We start from the raw sequence: 23,613 nt of genomic DNA, 5'->3' as shown, positions 1-23,613 counted from the left end.
TGAATTCACTTAAAATCTCTATATTATTAGAATTACTCTGCAAAAAGGGAAAGTTTGCATGTGTGGTTCATATTATCACATAGCAAACGTGGAGAATTGGCCACGTCTCTACATTTTGTGTTTGTCTTTCTTATTTTAACAAAGACAAAAAGCCATAGTGCCATTGGAGAGAGGGGGGCATGTGCTTTGTATTTTGTAAAGTTTGAGGGCAGCATGATATCAGATTTGGAATTATATTTCCAAAAAGAGTATATAATAATGTTCAATTCATTGGATGAGAATATTATATATATAATTGCATACATACATACATTAATTATCATAGCTTAAAAGTCAAAATTCAGTGATGTCTGATATAAACTCACTATAAGTTTCATTCAAGATGGTAAATATAAATTGGGAAAAAAAAGTTACTTAACTCAAACTTCTAAATAAATGAACTTGCAGTGTCATTATCATGAGTCTATTTCAATAGTATGGTTGAGATTCCATTTGATTTATTGTTGTATTGAAACAAAATATTCTAGTGGCCCTACTGCATACTAATGAGCACTCTCTATGATTGCAAATAACACACAATCTATGAGGTCAAGAAGATTAGAAGAAGAAAAATAAAATAGCTTCATACAACTTGTGTAGTGTAACTCTGAAGTGAGTTATTCTACAGAAAAATTTGCATAACATTGAAAGAAAATGACATCAATGAACATGACAAATAACACATCCCTTCAATTACAACAGTTGTGGTCCTCTTCCAAAATTGATTGTTTGATACCATTTCTTACTCTCTTATCCTACACACACTGTGACTCTCTTATCCTGCGCACCCCCTCCCTCCCCTTTCTGCTACTTTGTCCAATAGAGACAAAAAACTTAAAAAAAAAAAAACAAAAAAAAAAACAAAAGATTAAAATTCCTTATACATAGACACCCTTCTAAAAATTTCTCCATTTTCATTCTCTAAAGTTGAACCATAATAATAGAAATAATAATATCAATATTTTGCAACCATGTCATCATCAAGTGGAACCATTTGGAGCTATGAAGAAGAGAAAGCATTTGAGAATGCCATAGCCATGCATTGGATTGAAGAAGACTCAAAAGAGCAATGGGAGAAGATTGGTGAAGAAGTTCCAAGCAAAACCATAGAAGAATTGAAGCAACATTACCAGTTACTAGTGGAAGATGTAACTGCAATAGAAGCTGGTCAAATACCATTCCCAAACTATACATCAGAAGAAACTACATCTTCAAGTAAAGATCTCCATGGATCTTCCAAGTCTTCAAATTCTGATAAGAGATCAAATTGTAACTATGGAAGTGGATTCTCTGGCTTAGGACATGATTCCTCAACCTCTCATAATGGTAAAGGATCCTTGTCAAGATCATCAGAACAAGAAAGGAGAAAAGGAATTCCATGGACAGAAGAAGAACACAGGTAACTGACTTTCTTTCCAATTTGGAATTTTGGATTCCTTAAACATACTCTATGAGCTATTTGTACTAAATTTCACAAAGTTTGTGATGTTTCGAAACATGGGTAACTAACAAAATTTGTTTTTTTTAAGGCTATTCTTACTTGGTCTAGACAAGTTTGGAAAAGGAGATTGGAGAAGCATTTCAAGGAACTTTGTGATTTCAAGGACTCCAACACAAGTAGCAAGTCATGCACAAAAGTACTTCATAAGATTGAACTCAATGAATAGAGATAGAAGAAGGTCTAGTATCCATGACATTACAAGTGTCAACAATGGAGATGTGGCCAATAATCAAGCACCAATTACAGGACAGCATGGAGGCACAACAATCTCATCAAGCACAATAGCTATGGGACAATCAATGAAGCATAGAGCACAACCACACCATCATCATCATCATATACCTGCTGGTTTAGGCATGTATGGTGCACCAGTTGGGCACCCTGTGGCTGCTCCTCATGGCCATATGGCATCTGCAGTTGGAACTCCGGTCATGCTTCCTCCCGGACCGCACCCTCATCCGCATCCACATCCTCATCATCCACCTTATGTTGTTCCTCTTGCTTATCCAATGGCACCTCCAACAATGCACCAATAACAAACTCTTTTAGTTTTGGTTTCTGTAGTTAGTTTTTTTAGTATGGACTCAGAGCAAACTTGTGTTAAACTTGAAACACAAGGGAATGAAGATAGTAGGGTCTGTGATGTTAAATTCTAGTCCACTCTAAAGTAGTTAAGTGTAGTCTATGCATAGAGTTTGTTAAATCCAATGGTTATGGTTATTAGTTTATATGGATTAGAGTCTGTTTTCTAGTTTGCTTTCACCCTATCCCTGTTAGGTGATGGGTGTGATGCTGAGAATTTCATCTTGGTGTATATGAAGATATGTATATGTAAACTTAAATACTGAGAAGTTGAAGCAAATAAATTTATTTCTGATCTTATCAATATCTCCCTAACTTCAAGACCTCACCTCAGTTTTTTGTGGCCTTAGAGCATAGTCAATATGTTCTGATATGGGAATAGGTACGCGGTACGCCACATTTAAAATATTTTATATAAAAAATATACTTATAAGTTATAAAGTTTTAGTATATAGATGAAATGTCAATTGATACGCAGTAGGTTACTTAATTGGTGAATTCATGTAACTATGTTTTAGAGTGCTATTAGAAGACACAACAAGGTATAACTGCATCCTTTTATACAGAAAAATAAAAGATTTCGTTATTGGTGAGTGCTATTGGAGGAGAAAGTAGTGGGAAAGTCATAGAAAGGAAAGAATTGGTGGCTCAAAGTATTGAAAACTATGTGATGTCTTTCTATGCTATTATTACATCAGTCTCCATTCTCTCACTCATTGCACAGGTAGACAGGTATTACTGGAAGCTTCAAATTATTTCAGACAAGATCCACATATTCGGTTCAATAAAATTTAAGTTCATCTATCTAATTCGCTCAACATCCTTAGATTTCATTATAAAATCAAATGCCGCAGCTGATATTTATGAGTTACCCTGACCAAATGGCAGCTAGATATCATTCAGACTGAGGTAAATTACATCAATCTCCCCTTTAACCAGTGATATTAGGCATTTATTTATAAGCACAAGATATTAACAAGGACACGAAAATACAAAATTCTATTTGATAGAGAAGATGTAGATACAAAAAAATGTGTCAGGAAAAAAATACAAAGGCAGTAGTAAGATATACAAAACACTAATTTTAATCTCTATTCTTTATGTTATAATATCTTGTTTTATTTTCAAAATCAAATGTAGCCTTACATACAATGTTCTCTTTTAAAAAATAGAAAAGCATCTTACAAAGGTCACTGTGATTTTATAAATATCATGTGTATGATTACCCTCCAATGATTTTGGTATAATTTGTCCTCTAAAGAGGGTTAGTTTGGGTTCGATTTGTGGATCTTTCACTATGATGTATTATGCTTAGTTTCATTAATTGTGCTGTGTTAATTTGGTGAATAAAACCTTTTGCTGCACATGAGCTTTAAATATAGTGTCTTTCAATTTGGTATTCTATAGGATGGATAATCAACAAGGCACCCCACATCCCTAAGGCTGTGTTTGAAAGGAAGACGGAGATTGAGAGATTGAGACTAGGAGATAGAGAGACTATGAGTGAATTAAGTCTCTGTATTGTTATTGGTGTAAAATGTGTTGAATTGAGTTATGTATCAATATTATGTTTAATTTAAAATAAATATGGAGATTGAGGAGTATATTTAGATTTTAAAAAGTTAAATAAAGATATTTTTTATAAAAAAAAAAATATTATTGAAATTTCAGTCTCCATCTTCAAATTTTCAATCTCTTGTGTCCCCACTTTTTGAAGATACTGAAAAGACTGAAATTTTGGAGACGGAAACTGAAATTTTAATTCCAGTATCTTACCACCAAACACAATACTAAATCTCAATCCCCCAATCTCAGTCTTCCTAACTAAACGCCAAGTTAATGTTTGTTTCCAGAGACTACAACTAAGATTATGACAGCGTTTGTTTGCGAGACAGAGCAGACACTAGAAGACTGAGACTTAATATTGTATTTAGTAGTTAGAGCCTGAAATTAAATTTTCAATTTCGTAACACAAAATTCAATCTCTTCAGTAGAAGACTGAAATTTCTAAAGACAAATACTAAAATCTTAACAATTTTTTCAAAAATACCCTCAAATTTTCAAATTCCAAACTTACCGCTTAGTCCTTCTGCAGTTCTGCCACTGCTAACACTTTAGAACCACAGCCATCATGGCACCACCTCGCCCCTCCAAATCCATGGTGATCAGCACCATATTTGACAATTGCGGCGGCCACGTCTAATTTTGCGTACATGACCGCCTCTCTACAAAATCCTCCTCAAATTCCCCATCTCTACCAACCTCATTCACGAAATGTGTAAAGGCCTTCTCCACATCACACTCGAATGCAATCTCCACCAACCAGACCTCACCACGTGTCCCCTCCGCTCCGTTCCAGTCTGGACAGTTTTGCCTGGCCAGTGCCGCCACCACTCAGATTATTAGAGTTGCTGCTGCTGCTACCATTGTTGGTGAGATTGGACAGACAGTGAGAGTGAGAGGGAAAACAGAAATTGAGATAGAGAGATTTAAAGAGACAGTGAGAGGGAGGTGACTAAGGCAAATACGGTAGTGGTGGTGGCTAGGAGTGGTGGCAATACCATGGGTTGCAGTGTTGATGGAGGGAGAAGGGTTGGGGGGTGTTGTGATGATGATGAGTAAAGTATATTTCAATATTAAGGGTGTTTAAGTAATTTTATTTGTACAGAATGCAGAAACATATTTTAGTTTTTACACTTTACACCAAACACAATATAAATATTTAATTTAGTCTCAATCTCAATCTTCCTATGTTTGGTAAATACTAAAAACTCATGCAAGGGCATTAGAAATAATAGTAGTCCCTTTCTGTAATTTGATGACTTAACTGTTAGCTCAAACTTCTTTCCCATCCTTCCACCAACATGAAAGGCCATAAACTTTTCATTTGCAATGTTATGATCATGGTAAAAGCAGAACTCATTGTCCTAACAAAGAAGGAATATACAACATTCTAACAATTACAAGGTACACTTGTATATCAAATCTTCAGATCCACAAGGCCAACAAAATCATTTTGATTTTACACTAAGGTGGCCATTCAAGAAATGGAACAAGAAACTTTTTCTACCCCACTGCCACCACATAGGAGCCAGGACTCTGCGCTGCTTCTTGACACGTTTTCCTGCAAAAATTATCAATAAATTAGTAGTATGAAGGCATTTCATAAGTGAAGCTTCACTAAATGAAACACGGCTGTGTAAAGTCAAAAAATACAAATCACAAGCAGTTCCTCACTCTTTAGTCTGCGATACTCAATTCTCCATTGTGACTGCACATCAGTAAAGATGGGTCCCAAGGATGGCCAATAATTCTTTTGAATTTTGAGGACATTCATGACAGTTTGCAGGCCGGCTGCAGAAGGAACGCTGTTTTCCGGTTCACATTCAGGATTATCACCCAGCAATACCTACTCCCACATAAGCCAAGCCAGGAACAAAAATTTCAAGGAGAAATAAGCTGCCATGTATTGTTCTCACCATTATACAACAGATTCATATATACAAGACAAAGAATTAATGAACCCCTCAAGAATGCATATCACTGTAAACAGTAAAACAGTAATAGAATTCACCTTGATTACTGCAGTGGCAGATGAAGATATGGAACGAAGATTGTAGCTGCGATCGGTGGTTGATATTAACTATGAATGAAATACAGCCAAATAACAAACAATTATGAAAGGCTTTTAAGCTACATACCCGCCTTCGAGAATAACAAGCATTTTTCCACCAGAAAGGGTGTTCAACATATGTGTCATCTGTGCATAGCCTGACGGAGTAACCTGCATCATAGAATGAAATTTACAATAGTTGAATTTGGTTATGTCAATTCAAGTATTTTGAATGGAATTAATTAATAGAAACTAAAGCACAAGATTGTTAAGAGGAAAATGAGTATTAGGTTGATTATATATGATAATGAGTAATTTTGTTGCATGGTACCACTGGGAACAATAGCCAAATTGTGTTTCACAAAACAAAAGATAAACACTTGAATAACAAAATCCTTACATCGCAACATCCTAGGGGATCACCTCTTGCAGCATCAAAACCTGCGGATATTATGGTGAAATCTGGAGCAAACTCAGAAGCTGGGGAAAAAAGAGAACCGTTATTATTTTAAGCAGCGAATGATTTACATTTAAAAGATAGGAGGAGCAGGCAATCTAAGAAACACAAAATGTGTTTACTTAAAGTAGATTTATATTCATCACTTCACTTTCTAAAAGGCACAGCTAAGAAATTATTGCCCATGCTACCTACAAGAAATCAAATATACCTCCCATATGCCACAAGATGTACTAACCTATAGGAAGGACAACATTCTGAAATGCAAAAATATAATCATTATCACCAACTCCTCCTCGACTCCATGGAATATTTACACAAAATCCTTCAGCACCCCTACTACCAACCTGAAATAAAGAAAACAGACTAAAGATCACTTCTCATATTTCAAACAAATAGCCAGCTTTTCTGCTATAATTCGTTAAATAATAAATATAGAGGCCAATTGTCTATCAAAATTAAGCAAGAAAACTAACCAATAAAACTTTTAAAGATGCATAACATTTCAAAAAAAAAGGCTGCAAGGGGAGTTCAGAACAGAAAATAAAAAATGAAGTCCCAACAGAAAATTCATCTTGCCAAGGGCACATAGCAATAGCAACTGTACCGTTATCAGATCATAAGTCCATGAGTAAGAATCTTGTTAGATATAAAGGTAGTGGTGTGTATTAACCTAATGACTGCTTTTTTGCTCAAGTTCACAAGTCATCTCTATGACCAAGTGGTTCACCTACTCTTTTAAATTTAGCAAAAGCTAAGGTGATGTTAACCTTTGTCCTTGCTTCATGCCCAATGGGGTCTTGCTTGTTACAAGATAAGGAATGTTATATATAAAACCATTCATGTGCTTTCATTTATAAACTTATCCTTTTGGGACAGTTAGTTCATGGAACATCACTCATGAACACATTCCAAAGGCTTCTGTGATCACGACACAAATGACTAATGCAATGTAATACTTTTCTTCAGTAAACCTGGCTGAAACTTCAAAAAAAGAATTCTACAGTCAAGTACCTCATCAGCAGCTCCAGTACCAGGATAAAACAAACCTCTCTCGTGTCTATGCAATGATATATACAAGACCTACATGACAAAAAAGAAAAAAACTCATTAGCACCACTAAAAGCACAAACGAGTTGCTAAAAAGTTAGGAATTAAAATAAAATACCAAAATGATGAAGTCCAAATATTTCAATTGGAAAAAAAACAAAGGAGCACAATTATCATGTTGCTAAAAGTTCACAGCATAACAAGTACAGAAAAACACAAATAAGAAAAATAACTATATACAGCTCACCGATTTGTTTCTATTAAAAATTTCCTGTGTACCGTTTCCATGATGAACGTCCTGCAACAAACACGAAAGAGAATCAACAAATACTTTGATAACAATGAATGGCCAATAATGCCTTCAAAAAGTCAAAAAGAAAAAGAAAAAAAAATTGTTTACACCAAGACAGAGAATCGTCATTACCCAGTCTAAAATTAGCACCTTCCTAGCCCCTGCTGCCTGAGCTGCCAATGCTGCTACAGCAGCATTATTGTGAAGGCAGAACCCCATTGCATGTGCTACACCAGCATGATGACCAGGAGGCCTAACCTGATTTAATTGAAAACAACAGTTAAATCAATATTAAAACTTAAATTGTCTGACATGAAATGGCAGCTATTGGCAGCAACTCAATTATTCATACCAAAGCAAATCCGTTTTTGGCATGGCCAGAAACAATTGCTGATGCCAGATCAGCACACAACCCAGCAGCCAACCTAGCAGCAAGGGCGGAATGCTCATTGGCATATGTGTCTGCAGTGAAATAGCTGCAATCACACGAGATGTTAATCAAAATGAAAATACTTGTATAAAGAAAAATCAAGAGTATTACTGCATACTGAAGCCAAGACATTCAATAAGATTCACTAAATTTTCTGTCCAGTTAGTGGATTAGGATCTAGGAGGTGGAAGGATGATAACTTGAAAAGAGAATTTCATTAATGAGCAAGTCAAAAGGCAATTTTGGCTAATTTACAGAGGGGTAACCAGAAGGGAAAGATAATTAGAGAGACAAAAATATTGTCATACCTAGAAAATGCCTGGCTTGTAACTTCCACAGAATTAATTTGCTCCAAAGAATGAACCTTCAGTTATAATATGTAAAAGGGTTAAACTTGGATCATGTTTCAAAGTACTCAATTGATTTCCAATTAGGGGGAACACAAGAGACATTAATGGAAAATTGGAGTTTCAAAAGATTATTCTTGAACAGGCAGCTTCTCTATTATAAACCAAATTTCCCCCCATAATTTACCACTAAAAGTAAGTCCAAACATTGACTGCATTTGTTTTGGTGGTCCTATTCTGTCTCGTTCATCACTAAATATATCAATGCATAGAAATGTACCTATGACAACATTCCTATTCATCCAAGAAATGTGGAAGTCAATTACCATAACAAGTTCTTCTCGAGTTATTTCTCTAGCAGGAATTGGAAAGCATCTTCCTGGAAATATACCTGCATGACTCAAATTATTCCTCGTTGATTACTTGACCGATAATACTATCAAACATAAAATAAAAGTTGAAAGTAAAAAAGGTAATAATGCTATGCAATAAACTTTGTTTCTTAGAGAAAATGGATGACAAACAATTTTACAGCAGATAATTACCAGCTCTAGCAAGACTAGCAGCAATGGCTCGAAGACGATCTGGCCTTTCAGGATGAAGACTCGGTTTCTTTTCAACCTATGCAGCAAACGAGACAACCACCAGGAAGTACACTATCTCATCAAGAAAAATATGAAGGCATAGAGCCAACAAAAATTATTATTTGGTATAAATAAGGTGCAACAAATGGCTTTCAGAATTCATGCAAACGTTATTGTTGCAAAATGTAGAGACCATGGCTCAAGCAATCTATCTTTTTCCGAGATCCAAAAATGGAAAGGAAGGAAAGGACAAAAAACAGAATAACAACAAACATTAGACACCACAGGCTATGAGAGGTACCACACTTTTTATGATGAAAATGGCCACACTATATACTAACCCACTATAACTTGAGGCAGATCATACTAGTCATTCAAATTCCATAAAACTAATAACAATTTAATTTAGAACTTCTCAATACACAAGTGGTTCTTACAAGTTACGTGCTGACTAATTTATCACAACAAATACACTCTTTTGCCAAACTTAATATGACATAAAAACAAGTGCAAAGTTTTGAGGGTCAGACAGTACGCCCTTGGTTAGGAGGATCTATTCTCCTCTTCTCATTGGGAGTTTGTGACACCATTTCCTCTTTTTATGGAAGGAAAATGATATAGGTTGAGGTTAAGGACTAGACCCAAATGCACTCACAACAGGCTGATTCCATGGCTCAAATGAATAACCTTTAAGACAAATGGTGACCACTGACCACTTCAATCATTGTATTATTCCTATAAGCTATAATAGTCTTTCCCTTTACTTTGAATCTAATAGATTACTTTGTAAAAATACTATTCCCATATGCTATAAGTTATTCGTCAGTGTAAGAATGATTTTGACACTATGATGAAGACACCGAGGGGGTTAAGACACTTTGAAAACTATGGTGGATGGTAAAGTATTGCTCCAAGAAGCCACTACCTAAACTATTGTGTCAATAGATTTACTGCATCTTCTTTGATGTCTCTCTCAATTACTCAGTCGCTCTTTGTCAAGTACCCATAGCTAGCACCTCAACTTTGCACAAATTAAGTATGAAGTAAGGAGCAACCCATTTTTAGGCCCCATTTGAGGCCAATGGAATGCCAAATTTCTGTGAGTCCCATATGACAATTTTCAGAAGAAATGACTTATGTTCTGTGGATGTCTTTAAGATGAATAACGTAGACAATAAAATAGATTTACAAGGTAGGGTACAATACATTTGTTGGTAAAACAATTGCCAATGATGCAGATTCTCTTCCTAAAAAATAAAGATCCATATTTTGGCAATCCTTTCTTTCCTTCAAATTTCAGAAACTTGTTAGATAGTTAAAAGTGAAATTTTTTATAAGATTGCATCCAAAAGATCATCCACCATATATGAGAAGTTTTTCCATCCAAAATGTATTGTGAAAGTTCCCTTCTACCATTTTTAGTGTTTCCAAAATCCAAACCCTTTAACTTCCTTATATGAATAGTTCTTCTCCGAGATTTCTTCTCCACCTAGGCAAACGAAAGTTTAAGGATTCGGAATCACCATAGAAAGTAAAATGAGAATTTCACAATACTGTTGATTGAAAACTTCCCACAAATAAACTAGTCTATAATTCAACATTTTCATATAGCACAAAACACGAACCATGAAACAAGCAATTTCATTTTATTGCAAATAAAATGAATTGTGTATGGCTATATATTTAACCCAAACTGATGAGGACTAATGTACTAGTAGGCTAGAAACGAAGCATGGCATCAACTTTGAAGTGCAACAAAAGGGCAGAAATGAAGACCAGAAACATACTTCTGCATGTAATAACATTCTCTCATCAAAGCCTATTGCTGTAGAACTAATTGTTTCTGAATCCTGTGAGCCACAATCTACAACGAAAGTATAAAACAAAAATGAACTTGGGGTATAATATCATATCATAACAGAGCAAGAAACTACATATCATATTTTTTTAAAGAGACATTTAAACAAGCCATCAACATTTCCACATTTGCAGCACCATAATTATGTCTTTTCTTGAATTGAGGTTTTTAGTAATGCTAAAAAAGGTTAGAAGATTTTCAATATATCAGCATCTATAGTTATGTCTTCAGTTTCTATTTATTCAAGGCATCTTAACCAGACTTAACTATAGCTAATGACTAGGATTGCTATTAGCTAGCATTTCAGCCTATACAAAGAATTTTTTACAGCTGTACACTTTTTCAGAATCTTTTAAATAACCTGTTTTCTTCTATATTCACTATTTGTTAACCATAAAACCAAACCACAACTGGTTGCATATCATATCTCCTTGTAAACCATTATCCCTGCTTAAATTTCTAGAGTGCTACTGGTTTAACCTAGGCATTCCATCATACCTCACTCCACCCCAATCTCAGTGCAAAAAAAAATGTAGATTTGCAACCACCGGAAGATTATAAATTTTAATGATATTAAAATAAAGTTCATAAACTAATCATAAAACATCCTTGGGAAAGGCAAAATAACTAGCGATTAACACAACCAATTACAAGCTGGAGAATGACAATTTAACTTCGTTCCTCCCATAAACATGCCCAAGAAAAGTGTATGGAAAGAAGTTTTGACTTGGGTGTAAGTTTATGGTTAACAACTTATCAGCCAGACGCACACCTGTTAGCCCTTTTATTTTTGGCTGGACCCCATTCAGATCATCATCATCTGCTAAGGAAGAAGCGAAAAACCCAAAATTTACGATTTTAGAATCCTTATGCTCCCCACATATCTGCACAATTCAACATAGAAGGCAGGTATAATTATTCACAAAATAATAATAAGTAATGGGAATGAATAGACTAAAACTTAACAGTTTTACCACAGATTACCGCACAGGTTATGATCAATAACAAACAAGCATTGGACAAGGTAGTTTCTACTCTATGAAAACACCCACAATAACAAACATACATCACAAAGAACGACGCCGTCAAGGTTAGCCATTGTACAATTTTTACAGAACCACTTGATAACTTCGACCCTGCTAACTGGCAGTTGAAAGGGCTCCCAGTCACTGTCATCGTCGTCCTCATCATCGAACGCATATTGGTTTAGATACATATCCTGAAATGTTAGATCCTTCTGGTGGCTCTTTGCAGGCTAAACAACACAACCAAACCACACATAGAAACAAACCATGTCTTAGAAGTGGCATTATACAGTGAATCAAGAATAGTATAAATGCAAACTACTGAGTCAAGCTTGAGACTTACGGCTACGGGTGGGCGTGACTGTTCTCCAGGGTCTACCGTTACTGCATTGCTTCCATCAGAGAGCAAGTCTTGGCTTCTACCTACAAACCGTTCAATGGGAGCTTGTTCAGCTTGCTTGTGAACACTGTTCTCAGCTTCCCCATTGGTGAAACGGCTCCCTCCGATTGCTCCAGTACCCATTTAATTCATTCAATAAACCCTAGTAGTATAGTTTAGTAGTACATTTCAGCACGGTAAGCTAAAGTCACCAATTGCATGTCAACAATAACCATTTTTAAAAAATGAAAAAAAGAAAGTCCTGACTCGGTAGACAAAATTTCCTTAAAAGAAAAAGAAAATATATATATATATATATATATATATATATTTGTTTTTTCAACTTGTCAGGGAGAAAAACAGGATATTACGAAAGAAAGAAAGAAAGAAAAAGAAAAAGAAAAAGAAAAAGAAAAAGAAAAGAAAGGACGGAGTAGGGAAGAAGTGGGTTTACCTGAGAAGGGAGTGGGAATTGCGGGAGAGAGAGAGAGAGAGAGAAGGCAGCAAGTGTGTATTGAAGTTTAGATCGTTGAGAAAGAGAAAAGAACAGAAGGGAAATGGGAGGGAGAAGGAGCACACAGATAAGAGGGAGTGAGAGCAGTTACCGGTTTGAAGAAAGAGAAGAGGGAGGGGGCAGTGCGGAAAAGGGAAAACTTCAAGATTCACCGCAGGGAGTCGCGTGGCGTGGACCTTAGGGCACAAGTGGCCCACCCTATAAACTACTTTACTGTTAAACTTAACACCCCTTCCTTAATCTGTTATTAGTTTTGAAGAAATACTGAACTAGCCAAGCGAAGAAAAGAGAAGGGGGAGGAAGAAAAGAAAGAGAAATATAGAATTCGAATTTCGAAAAGATAACGATGACAAAATAACAAAATAGAGGTGGTGAGCATGGAAATGCTAAAAGCTAAATTGGTAATTTTATAAAAAAAATATATAACTATAATAGGTGTATATTAAAATTAGTTATAATTATAAAATGTATATTAAAAATAAATTAAATTACATATATATATATACATAAATATATAATAGTTAATTTTAATAATTAATTTTAATATATAAATAATATTTTTAAAAAAACAATTAGGAGAAGTACTATTTAATTTTAAAAATTGTATTAAATTAGAGAATATTTCTAGTTGAATCACAAATTGAACATCTAAAATTGTTACTTATGAATTGGTGAAATTATTTAAAAATTTAGTAAATTATTTAAAGAGTTAAGTATCAAAGTGATCTTTAAAATTATATTCGACTTAAGTGGTTCCTAAACTTAATAGTTACTTATTTTTGTTTCTAAACTTATATTCTGGAACTTAAAATCGTTCTTCGAGCACTTTTTGTCCATGAAACGCTATCGATAAGCTAATCTCGACTCGTTGCTGATATGCTGGCAAACTAACGGCTAGCTGATGTGGCGGAAAAAAATTATTTTATGACAATTTGATTTTTGAACCGATTTTAAAAACCCTAATCCACTTCACTAGCGCTATATCTTCTCTTTTAATTTGTTTTTTTGGATTATCTTCTCTATTTCCAATTTAAATCATGATGGCTAGCGCGAGTCACGCAACTAGGAACCCGAACAACTAACGCTCCAATAGAAGCATTGCAAGGAGAATCACTGGAAATAGAGATTCGTGTTTGTTAGATTGGTGTGAGTGTGGGTCGCAACTAGGGGTGAAAACAGGTCAGGCCAGGCCAGGCTTTGCTCTTAACAGGCCTGGCCTGTCATACAGTTGATTGGCCTGAGCCTGACCTGCAGCCTGTTATAGGCTCTTTATAAAGTACTAGGCCTGACCTGTTATTCAGCCTGGCCTGCCCTGAAACCTGTTAAAAAGCCTGATAATTTTTTTTTACAAAAATAAAAATATTATTTAAAAAATTATTTTTTAATAAAAGTTGTTATATATAATATGTCATATATTTAATGTTTATAAAAAATTTTAAACTTCTAACATATTTAAAATATACAAAAATATTTATAATAAAATATAATAAATTTAAAATATCTCATAATTTTATTAATAATAAATAATTATTTATATATTTAATTATATTTTAACAGGCTCAGGCAGGCCTGACAGGTCTATAAGGCTAATTAGTAAACCTGGACCTGGCCTATTAATGTATTAAGGCTTTTAAAAGAGCCTGGACCTGTACCTATTTTATAACAGGTCAAGCCAGGTCAGGCCAAACACAGGCCAGGCTGCAGGCCCCTAGCAGGCCGCCTGACCTTTTTCCACCCCTAGTCGCAACTAGTTCTGCAATGGTAAAGGACTGATACTAATTCAATAAATTTTTTTTTCAATTGCCTAAATTACAATATAAGTGGTTCTTCTTATTTTGTTATGTTTCTGGTTATATCCTTGGCTCATGTTGTTTAATGTTTGTTGAATGTGGTTGTAGATGGTAAATAAGAGTTGATGTGACATGTTTCTCTGTGGACAGATAAAATTCAGAAAGATGCAACAACAATTAGTGATAAAGTGAGCCTTTAATTGAAAGTGAAAATTGAAAGATGAAGAGTGTGTTTGGTTTAGTGTTTAAAGTATTAAACACATATTTAATTTTTTTTAAAGCTTTACCTTGTTTGTTTGGTTTTTTTTTAAATACAAATATGATTTTATAATCTAACCCACATTTGTGTACAATTAAAAATTATAGATTTTGTGTTTATTTTTTTCGTTAGATCATTAATTAATGAAATTTATTGTCTATCAATCAAATTTGTCATTCATTATTTATATTGTAATACCCTACCATACAGAACTTTACACCTAGAATATAAAACAGAGTTGAGAAGGCGCTAAGACCTCTAAGGATAAAATTATACATATAATAGCAGAAATGATGTGATAAACTAGGAGCCATGAAAAATAGGTAAAACAAAAATTGTGAAAAAAAAAAAGCTCAACACTCAGGAAACGTGATTACTTGCGTATGAAGAAAACTAAGGTTTAAAAGCATAACTAAATAGGAGATAGGAATAGAGAGACAAGAAAACGATATAACAAGCTCCTAACTTAGCCTGCGAAACTAAAGCCGGCCGGAGAATATTTACATATATATATACATATCCCAAAATCCAAAATACAAAGATAAACCCTAATTCTCCATAAACCTCTAAGAGGTACAAAAGTAAAATATAGATATATAGGTAGAATCTACACAGATATATATAACAAAACAGGACAGAAATATAAACCCAAAAGCCCACTTGCGAGGTGCTTCTCGACTTACATATGAAAAACACAACATTGTATGGAATGAGAACCAGAGGTTCTTAGCATGGTAAAAGTGTAACGCATATAATATATAAGGTCTTGGAAATGTCAGAGGCAATCCTAGAACGCTGACACTCAGATTATAAAGCTTAAAAGGATTAAATGGAAGCCATAAAAGGTGGCCTTCTAGGATATCTAAGTCTAACCTAACTTAACCATAACTCTAAGTCTTTCCTCCTTTCCTCCATACCTCCATCTCCGATAATTCGCATAGACAAACAAACAAACAAGGCAAGCACAGGTAGAAAACAAATAGTTCAAGTAACAATTACAACAATTAGCAGAATATAATCAATTAGGCATTTCCAATTAATGCATAGCAAATAAAGAATACATATGCATATGATGAATGTCTATCCTACTGGCCGTGAGCTCACGTGTCGGTTACTTTACCAGAACCTGACACATCTGGTAGCTATCCCAGATATTAGTCTCTAGGTTGTGCATCTCCAGGAGGATCATAAACAAAGGAAAGTGCCTTTCCACCTTCTCCTGGAGGTTTCACGAAGGAGAGTGCCTTTTTCACATTGAAGGAGTGTGTCTTTCTACCTTGCAACCAGAGAAGAATGTGGGAGAAGCAATACGAAGGAGAATGTCTTTCCACCTTCCCCACATCCACATCACGACAAGAGAGGGAACTTCCGTCCTCAACTTGCCATCCAAACATATTTTCAAGTTAATACGCAAGCGGGATCACACCCAGACCTTGCCATCTCGACCATTTCGGCCACATACACATCTCGACCATTTCGGTAACACACAATCATCCCAAATCTCATCATTTATCATCATCATTTCCTTACTTTCATTCTTTATAGCCATAGTTTAGCATGGTCTCATACATACACCTCATATCATTGCAATTTATACCTAATTCATCATTTAAGATTATTACTTCACCCTCAAGTTATCACCTTTTCCTAGCTTCAGCTCATTACTAGACTTACTACTATAGTTTATGGCTAAAAGAATGAAAACAGGGATTTAAAAGTTTGAAATTAGGCTTGGAAAACACAAAATACAGTTTTACCAAAACAGGGGCCACGCAAGTAAGGAGTAAAATTTTGGAAAGATGGCCAATTCATTACAAGTGCTGCAAAACTTATCGGTTAATCGCGGGTTACTTATATTTGTTTTGTATGGCTAAATGACGAGAGCTGATAAGGTTGGGAATTAGCGAGTAGGCTCGGGATAAGATCGGTTCTGGTTTGTTTGATGGCATTGTAAGAGATGAATTCGTGATTGATCGTGATGAAAGCTAGCTGTGTGTGAGTCAAGAGCAAGTACACAGTTGTATTTAAGTTAAAATGTGTAGTAAAGCATGGAGGGCTTGAGTAATTTAAAAGAATTATCAACTCCAATTGTTAAAAGGGCTTCCAAATTTAAACAAAACTATGAACTAAGAAGTAGAATCGGGAGAGCTACCAAATAACCAACTATAGTGTTGAAATAAGTTCGAGTAATAATGAGTATGGAAATGTTTGGGCTGCTAACTTGTGATGTAACCATGGTACACCGATTGACAAAGGTGATATTGTAATTGGCTTTTAGATTGAGCTGTAGTAAGTTTATTATCGAAAGCCTTTATGTTGTTATCTTCCTCTTCCTCTGACATCATCGGTATTTTGCATTGAGAGTGCTTAATCGAACGGACTTCATTTCTACTGCTCACTTCATCTAGCTTTCCAAGTTTTGTCGACTTTAATAGTGTTATTATACATAAAGTAACCAAGAATGCTTTGGTCCTCGACTCTAATCTTTCTCGCTACTCACTCTCTCTCGCCACCTGAGCAATTTGCAGCTAAGCTAAATCCGTGTCATGCCTCTTCCTCGCAGTTTTGGGTTGTTAAATTTGGCACCTACAATTTTGATTTTTCTTAAGTATGGGTAAGTGCGATGTCTCACTCCTACAACGCAATTAAAATTCAGGGACCAATTTCAGCCTGCCTTCTCCTCGTTGTGACCCACCGTCACCTTGGGACCTCCTACGTGGATAAACTATAACCCTATGCCTCTGATTCGCTTATCTTTAAGAGTCTCGGTCATTCATCCAACACCAACCAAAAACTTCACTAAACTCTGCAAGTTGTGATGTCAATACCCTACTCAGAACGATTTGGTTTGGTTCTAAATCAAATACTAGGTTTGACATTTCACTGTTAGATCTTTCTTCCCTATCCTAGGCTATGAGTAATCATGGTATCCTAGAAGGGTGGGTACAATGCTCCTTGAACTCAATCATTGCAATTACCTTAACATTGTGATTGTGATCGATCTGCATCATGAGTTTCCCCCACATGGACTAGAACAGTCTTTAACTAGATGCCCTGGTGATCCGTACCGGTAACACAGACCTTGCTTGTTTTTATGCTGCCTATTTGGTCGGTAGTTCTCTGTCTTCTCAAATTCTTGACTCCTTGGTGCTAAGTTCTGATGGTGATCTCTTTGATGAAACTCTCGGTTGTCATTCTTTGCCACGGCTGCATTCCTCACACATTCTTCAGCTATTCGGCTCTTGTTCACAAGTTCAGAAAACACCCTGATCTCCATAGATGCAATGAAGCTCAGAATATCACTCCGAATGCCACCTCTCGTACTTAATGCACTTCCACTCTACAAAATCCTCAAGCGCACCTTGGCAAATGCGAGAAAATCGGCACGGTTTTTTGAATCTATTAGTATACTCAGCAACAGTCATTTGGCTTAGTTTTAATTGAAGCAATTCAAGTTCTTTGGCATTTCTAGCTTGGAAAATACTTTCTGTAAATTTCTGTGTGGAACACTTCCCAAGAGATTACAACACCGTCTGGTTGCAGGATACGCCGTGTTTCCTGCCACCAATACTGAGCCTCGCCTTGCAGCTGATAAGTTTCAAATTCAACCCACTTCTCTTTGGAAACCTGCTGAGCCTGCAGCGCCCATTCCATTGCCTGAATCCAACTATCCACCTCGGTGGGATTTGAGGTTCCCCTGAAGGTCAGAGGGTGAACCTTCAGGAAAGAGGAAAGCATCATAAGGCCTTCTTCGCCATTATTTTGATGGTTCCCATTATTCATCTGGTTCTCCAGCGCTTCGCCTGTCGCCTGCATCGCCGCAGTCATATTTTCCAGGGCAGCCATGAAATCTACAGCATCATTCCCTGTCGGTTCGGGATTAGCATTCCCTAATCTACCTCTACCTCGCCCTCGACCGCGTTCGCGAGTCAACATCTGGTTCCTATACACACCAAACAAGTGATATCAAGATGATCAGTCTTAATATCGCAAGTCTAGTACTTCAAGTCCCAAATGCATGCTCATGAACGTTTATGCCACATATATCAGTTAGATATTCTAATAGCACATAGACACATATACAGAGAATGCACAGAAACATAGTCAGTCCGTCCCTCAAGCTCTACAGGAACGAACTGTACTGATACCATAATGTAACACCTACCACACGGAGCTTTACACCTAGGATGTAAAACAGAGGTGGCAAGACGCTACGACCTTTAAGGATAAAATATATACATAAAATAGTAGAAATGATGTAATAAACTAGGAGCCTTGAAAAATAGGTGAAATAAAAATCGCGAAAATAAAAGCGCAACACTCAGGAAATGTGATTACTTACGTATGAAGAAAATTAAGGTTTAAAAGCATAACTAAATAGGAGATAGGAATAGAGAGACAAGAAAACCATATAACAAGCTTCTAACTTAGCCTGCGAAAACTAAAGCCGATCGGAAAATATTTACATATATATAAATACATACCCCAAAATCCAAAATACAAAGATAAACCCTAATTCTCCATAAATCTCTAAGAGTTACAAAAGTAAAATAACAAAAACAAAGCTCCAGACGCCTTGCGAGGTGCCTCTCGACTTGCATCTAAAAAACACAATATTGTATGGAATGAGAACCGGAGGTTCTCAGCAAGGTAAAGGTGCCACACACATAATATATAAGGTCCTGGGAATGACAGAGGCAATCCTAAAACGCCGACACTCAGATTATAAAGCTTAAAAGGATTAAACGGAAGCCATAAAATGTGGTCTTCTAGGATATCTAAGTCTAACCTAACTTAACCGTAACTCTAAGTCTTTCCTCATTTCCTACATACCTCCATCTCCGATAATTCGCATAGACAAACAAACAGACAAGGCAAGCACAGGTAGAAAATAAGTAGTTCAAGTAACAATTATAACAATTAGTAGAATATAATCAATTAGGCATTCCCAATTAATGCATAGGAAACAAAGCACACATATGCATATGATGAATGTCTATCCTACTAGTCGTAAGCTCACATGTCGGTTACTTTGCCAGAACCTGACACATCTGGTAGCTATCCCAGACATTAGTCTCTAGGTTGCGCATCTCCAGGAGGATCATAAACGAAGGAGAGTGCCTTTTCACCTTCTCCTGAAGGTTTCACAAAGGAGAGTGCCTTTCCACATTGAAGGAGTTTGCCTTTCCACCTTGCAACCACAGAAGAATGTGGGGAAAATAATACGAAGGAGAGTGCCTTTCCACCTTCCCCACATCCACATCACGACAAGAGAGGAAACTTCCGTCCTCAACTTACCATCCAAACATATTTTCAAGTTAATATGCAAGCGAGATCACACCCAAACTTTGCCATCTCGACCATTTCGGCCACATACACATCTCGACCATTTCGGTCACACACAGTCATCCTAAATCTCATCATTTATCATCATCATTTTCTCACATTCATTCTTTATAGCCATAGTTTAGCATGGTCTCATACATACACCTTAGATCATTGTAATTTGTACCTAATTCATCATTTAAGATTATTATTTCACTCTCAAGTTATCACATTTTCCTATCTTCAGCTCATTACTAGACTTACTACAATAGTTTAGGGCTAAAAGAATGAAAATAGAGGGTTTAGAAGTTTAAAATTAGGCTTGGAAAACACAAAATACAGTTTTACTGAAACAGGGGCCACGCGTACGCGTGGGTGTGAGAATTCCTTGTTTGCGTACGCAAGCTCCCTGCTCTCATACGCGTGAATTCCAACCCAAAAAGGTTGGTCGCGTTGCAAGCAGATGGTCGTGTAAGCAAATCCCAAGCCACACGTACGTGCGGGCATACATTTTTCCAAAAACTTTACTCAATCTGAAAAAGCTGCAAAATTTCAAACTTCAAATCCAAACTTTCGATGGACATAACTTTTTCATTTTAAATTATTTTTCTTCCGTTCTTTGAACGGCGTAAACTTCGTAGATCCAATTTTCATATAGAACAAGTTTGAAATTATTCGAGGGTCGGAAGCCAAGTTATGGCTCGTCGAAATTTGTCCAAAAATCCAATTTTCACAAAAACCTAAAACCTCAAATTTTTATCAAGCCATCCTTCAAAAATCAACCTATCATGTCTAAATTCAGCACAAACTCAAGCAACATCACAGCACCTCACTTCCCATCCTTCCTCCATCCAATTAAACTCCAATTTAAACAACTCTAGTACATGAACTTTACACTTATATCAATAAGAATATCAGTAAATCAATGCCTATACAAATTCATTATTATCAACATGGCAATTATCATCATAGCATCATTTAGCACTCCATTTTCCATACAAGGCCATTACCATAAATTTGCCAATCCTCAATATACATATCATTCGACATTCATTTTTTTTATATCCAATATCATCAACAATCAACTCCTAACTTGATTCACAATTATTCTCAATGCACTAAACATTTTAACATACACTTGCATTCAAATCATATCCTATAGTCGTCTAGTCTAAGTTTTCACAGAACATTATATATTGAATACGCGAAACCTAAACTATACCTTGGCCGATTTCCACGTATTGACCAAGGCCAATTACCAAATCCACACACACAGCCCCACAAGTTCCATAATCATCAAAGTCTTGGCACCAATCCTCCACCAAGCCTCCAAATGTCCACAAGTCAAGTTCCAGTATATATACATATACACCTAATTTCACATATTCATATATAAAATTCAATACTCATATACTAATTCAAGAGATTAGCTAGAGTTCTAGTATTCTCACCTTACCCAAGCGTCATATAAGTAAGAGTGAATATTTTCCTCAAGCCAATTGGATCCTAATACATCAAAGTGGCAAAAATTCAACACCACTTACATAATTTCGAAAAATTGGGAGAAGGAGAGGTTGAGAGTGATGAAGTGGCTTACCTATGAAATTGTTCTGATGGAATCGTAAAACTTGACGCGATGGACGCGTGGCCGCAAACAGTGCGGCGATCAGAGCTCGGAATAAGAAGTTATGGAGGTTTGAATTTTTTATCAAGGGTTTTTATTTTTCTTCCCCCTTCTCAAAAGGTTGCAGGGTGAATGAAGAGCAATGAGAAAAGGGGAGCTGGGTTTTGGGTTAAATATGGCTGGGATGAATTGGCCTTGGGCCCATTTTAGTTCGGTTCACTCGGTTCGGTTCGTTTGGCTCAAATTTGAACCAAATTCTTGGAAATTAGTGTCAAAATTCTCGTTTTAATGAGCTCTTTTCTATTTTAATATAATATTCATATTTCTAATTTTTTTTATTAAAAATTAATTTATTGACTTATTATTTACTAATTTTTTGGAGTTTACATCCTACCCACCTAATTAAGAATTTTGTCCTCAAAATTCAAATTCAGTTACCTGAAAAGAGGTGTGGTTAGTGGTCTCATTTCGGATTCAATACTTTTCGATCTTAATCACTTGGTCTCAACTGCTCACCGCTCCTAATCTTGTCGAGATAATTTCCAAGAAAGTGCAACTTCCATTTTCTAACTATCTAGGTCTTCACTTCCAATTAAATCATTTGGTTGGGATCGCGTAATTAGAATCTTAATTTGAATTTCACTAACCCTCTCTCTATTGTTTTGGTTTTCAATTTAGAATCTAAGTTGTCAAATTTTTTGGAGTTGAGTTGATAACGGGTGATTAAGGTATTGCGTCATCTTAATGTATAACCTTTATCTAAAAGTGATTTTGAATAATATAATTCAAACAATATTTAGTTTATTATAATTTATTTTAATATAAAAATTGCTAAATATAGACCGTGTTAACGCCAATTTATTTTTAATCAAAATTAATTTTATGCAAACGTCAGAAATTAGGATTCTAAAAAAATTAGTTATTTACATGCATGTTGCTTATTATTTCATTGTAGCTATTCTATTGTTCTAAGTGGGATAAATAATTTAACCAATTATTTTCTACAAAAAATAAATGAGATGTGCTTATATACATTTTATTCTTGTACATCTTTCTAACTTGCAAAGAAATTAAAATTTATAATGTTTCATATAACTCTTACTTGCATATTCGTGACAAAATAAAACAAACTCAAATACTAATCAATTCACCAAAATTAATATTTATATTCATAATTTAAAACACAAAACCAAAAATAAATCACTAAGTATGTGAAAATAATGGCAAAATGTGTGACTCCTGGTTGAATAATTTCTTTTTATTTTGTTTTCTAAGTCAAGACAAAAAAATCATTAGATCATATGATTATAAATAAACATAATAACTTTTAAAGCATGAAAAACAAAGTCAGCTATATAAAGTATACTTGCAATATCTTTTAAAATAAGATAATGCAATAGACAGTACAAGGAGACCAAAAAATATTTGAATATTTTTCATGAATGAATTTTCAACATATACATAATTAGCAGCGTTATCAATGATCACATGCACAACGTTACTAGGCCCAACCCACTCAATAACATCAGCGAACAAATTAAACAAGGTATCGACAGTTTTTATCATATCAAAAGCATCAACAGACTTAACAAATGACATACTAGTAGGACAATAAACTAAAAAGTTAATTAAGATTCGTTGTCTTTGATCAGTCCAATAATCTATCATCAATGTATAATCGGTGCTTTTCCATGAGCTCCTATAGGTTTTAACAAGCAACTGATGCTCTTTCTTAAGATCGGTCAGCAAATGAACTCTCATTTCATCATATGACGGTTCCTTGAAACCAGATCCAATTGCAGCAATACCATCCAAGGTAGGTTGACAGTAAGGTGATTGAATTACACTAAAAAAAAATACGTGCATCAGTGATCTATTTAGCAAGCTCCAACTTAATCTTGTGCACAATTTTTTTACTAACCAAAACACTTTTCAAAGTCAGTT

The 23,613-nt window shown here is 35.4% G+C and overlaps 2 protein-coding genes across 3 annotated transcripts; one reads left to right on the top strand and one right to left on the bottom strand.

Moving 5' to 3' along the window:
* Nucleotides 1-880: 880 nt before the first annotated feature.
* LOC112708724 (transcription factor SRM1) lies at nucleotides 881-2,422 on the top strand. Its single transcript, XM_025760667.3, has 2 exons — nucleotides 881-1,438; nucleotides 1,569-2,422. Exons 1-2 carry the CDS (start codon nucleotides 1,011-1,013, stop codon nucleotides 2,074-2,076), a joined length of 936 nt encoding a protein of 311 aa, XP_025616452.1. The 5' UTR covers nucleotides 881-1,010; the 3' UTR covers nucleotides 2,077-2,422.
* A 2,485-nt stretch (nucleotides 2,423-4,907) lies between these two features.
* LOC112708693 (histone deacetylase 15) lies at nucleotides 4,908-13,050 on the bottom strand. 2 transcript variants are annotated; one of them, XM_025760659.3, is made up of 18 exons: nucleotides 12,763-13,050; nucleotides 12,122-12,320; nucleotides 11,820-12,008; nucleotides 11,526-11,637; nucleotides 10,683-10,759; nucleotides 8,857-8,932; nucleotides 8,638-8,702; nucleotides 8,273-8,328; nucleotides 7,887-8,010; nucleotides 7,667-7,792; nucleotides 7,490-7,540; nucleotides 7,207-7,275; nucleotides 6,431-6,539; nucleotides 6,136-6,215; nucleotides 5,824-5,906; nucleotides 5,697-5,742; nucleotides 5,360-5,531; nucleotides 4,908-5,246 (listed from the first exon to the last, which is right to left on the bottom strand). In XM_025760659.3, exons 2-18 carry the CDS (start codon nucleotides 12,299-12,301, stop codon nucleotides 5,134-5,136), a joined length of 1,728 nt encoding a protein of 575 aa, XP_025616444.1. In that variant the 5' UTR covers nucleotides 12,302-12,320; nucleotides 12,763-13,050; the 3' UTR covers nucleotides 4,908-5,133. The 2 variants fall into 2 exon arrangements, with proteins under 2 accessions (XP_025616444.1, XP_025616443.1); XM_025760658.3 differs by having other exon boundaries at nucleotides 12,612-13,030.
* Between the last annotated feature and the right edge of the window lie 10,563 nt (nucleotides 13,051-23,613).

Source organism: Arachis hypogaea, chromosome 1, assembly GCF_003086295.3.
Source record: "Arachis hypogaea cultivar Tifrunner chromosome 1, arahy.Tifrunner.gnm2.J5K5, whole genome shotgun sequence".
Lineage (NCBI taxonomy): Eukaryota > Viridiplantae > Streptophyta > Magnoliopsida > Fabales > Fabaceae > Arachis > Arachis hypogaea.
This window is presented reverse-complemented; position numbering and strand designations above follow the sequence as displayed.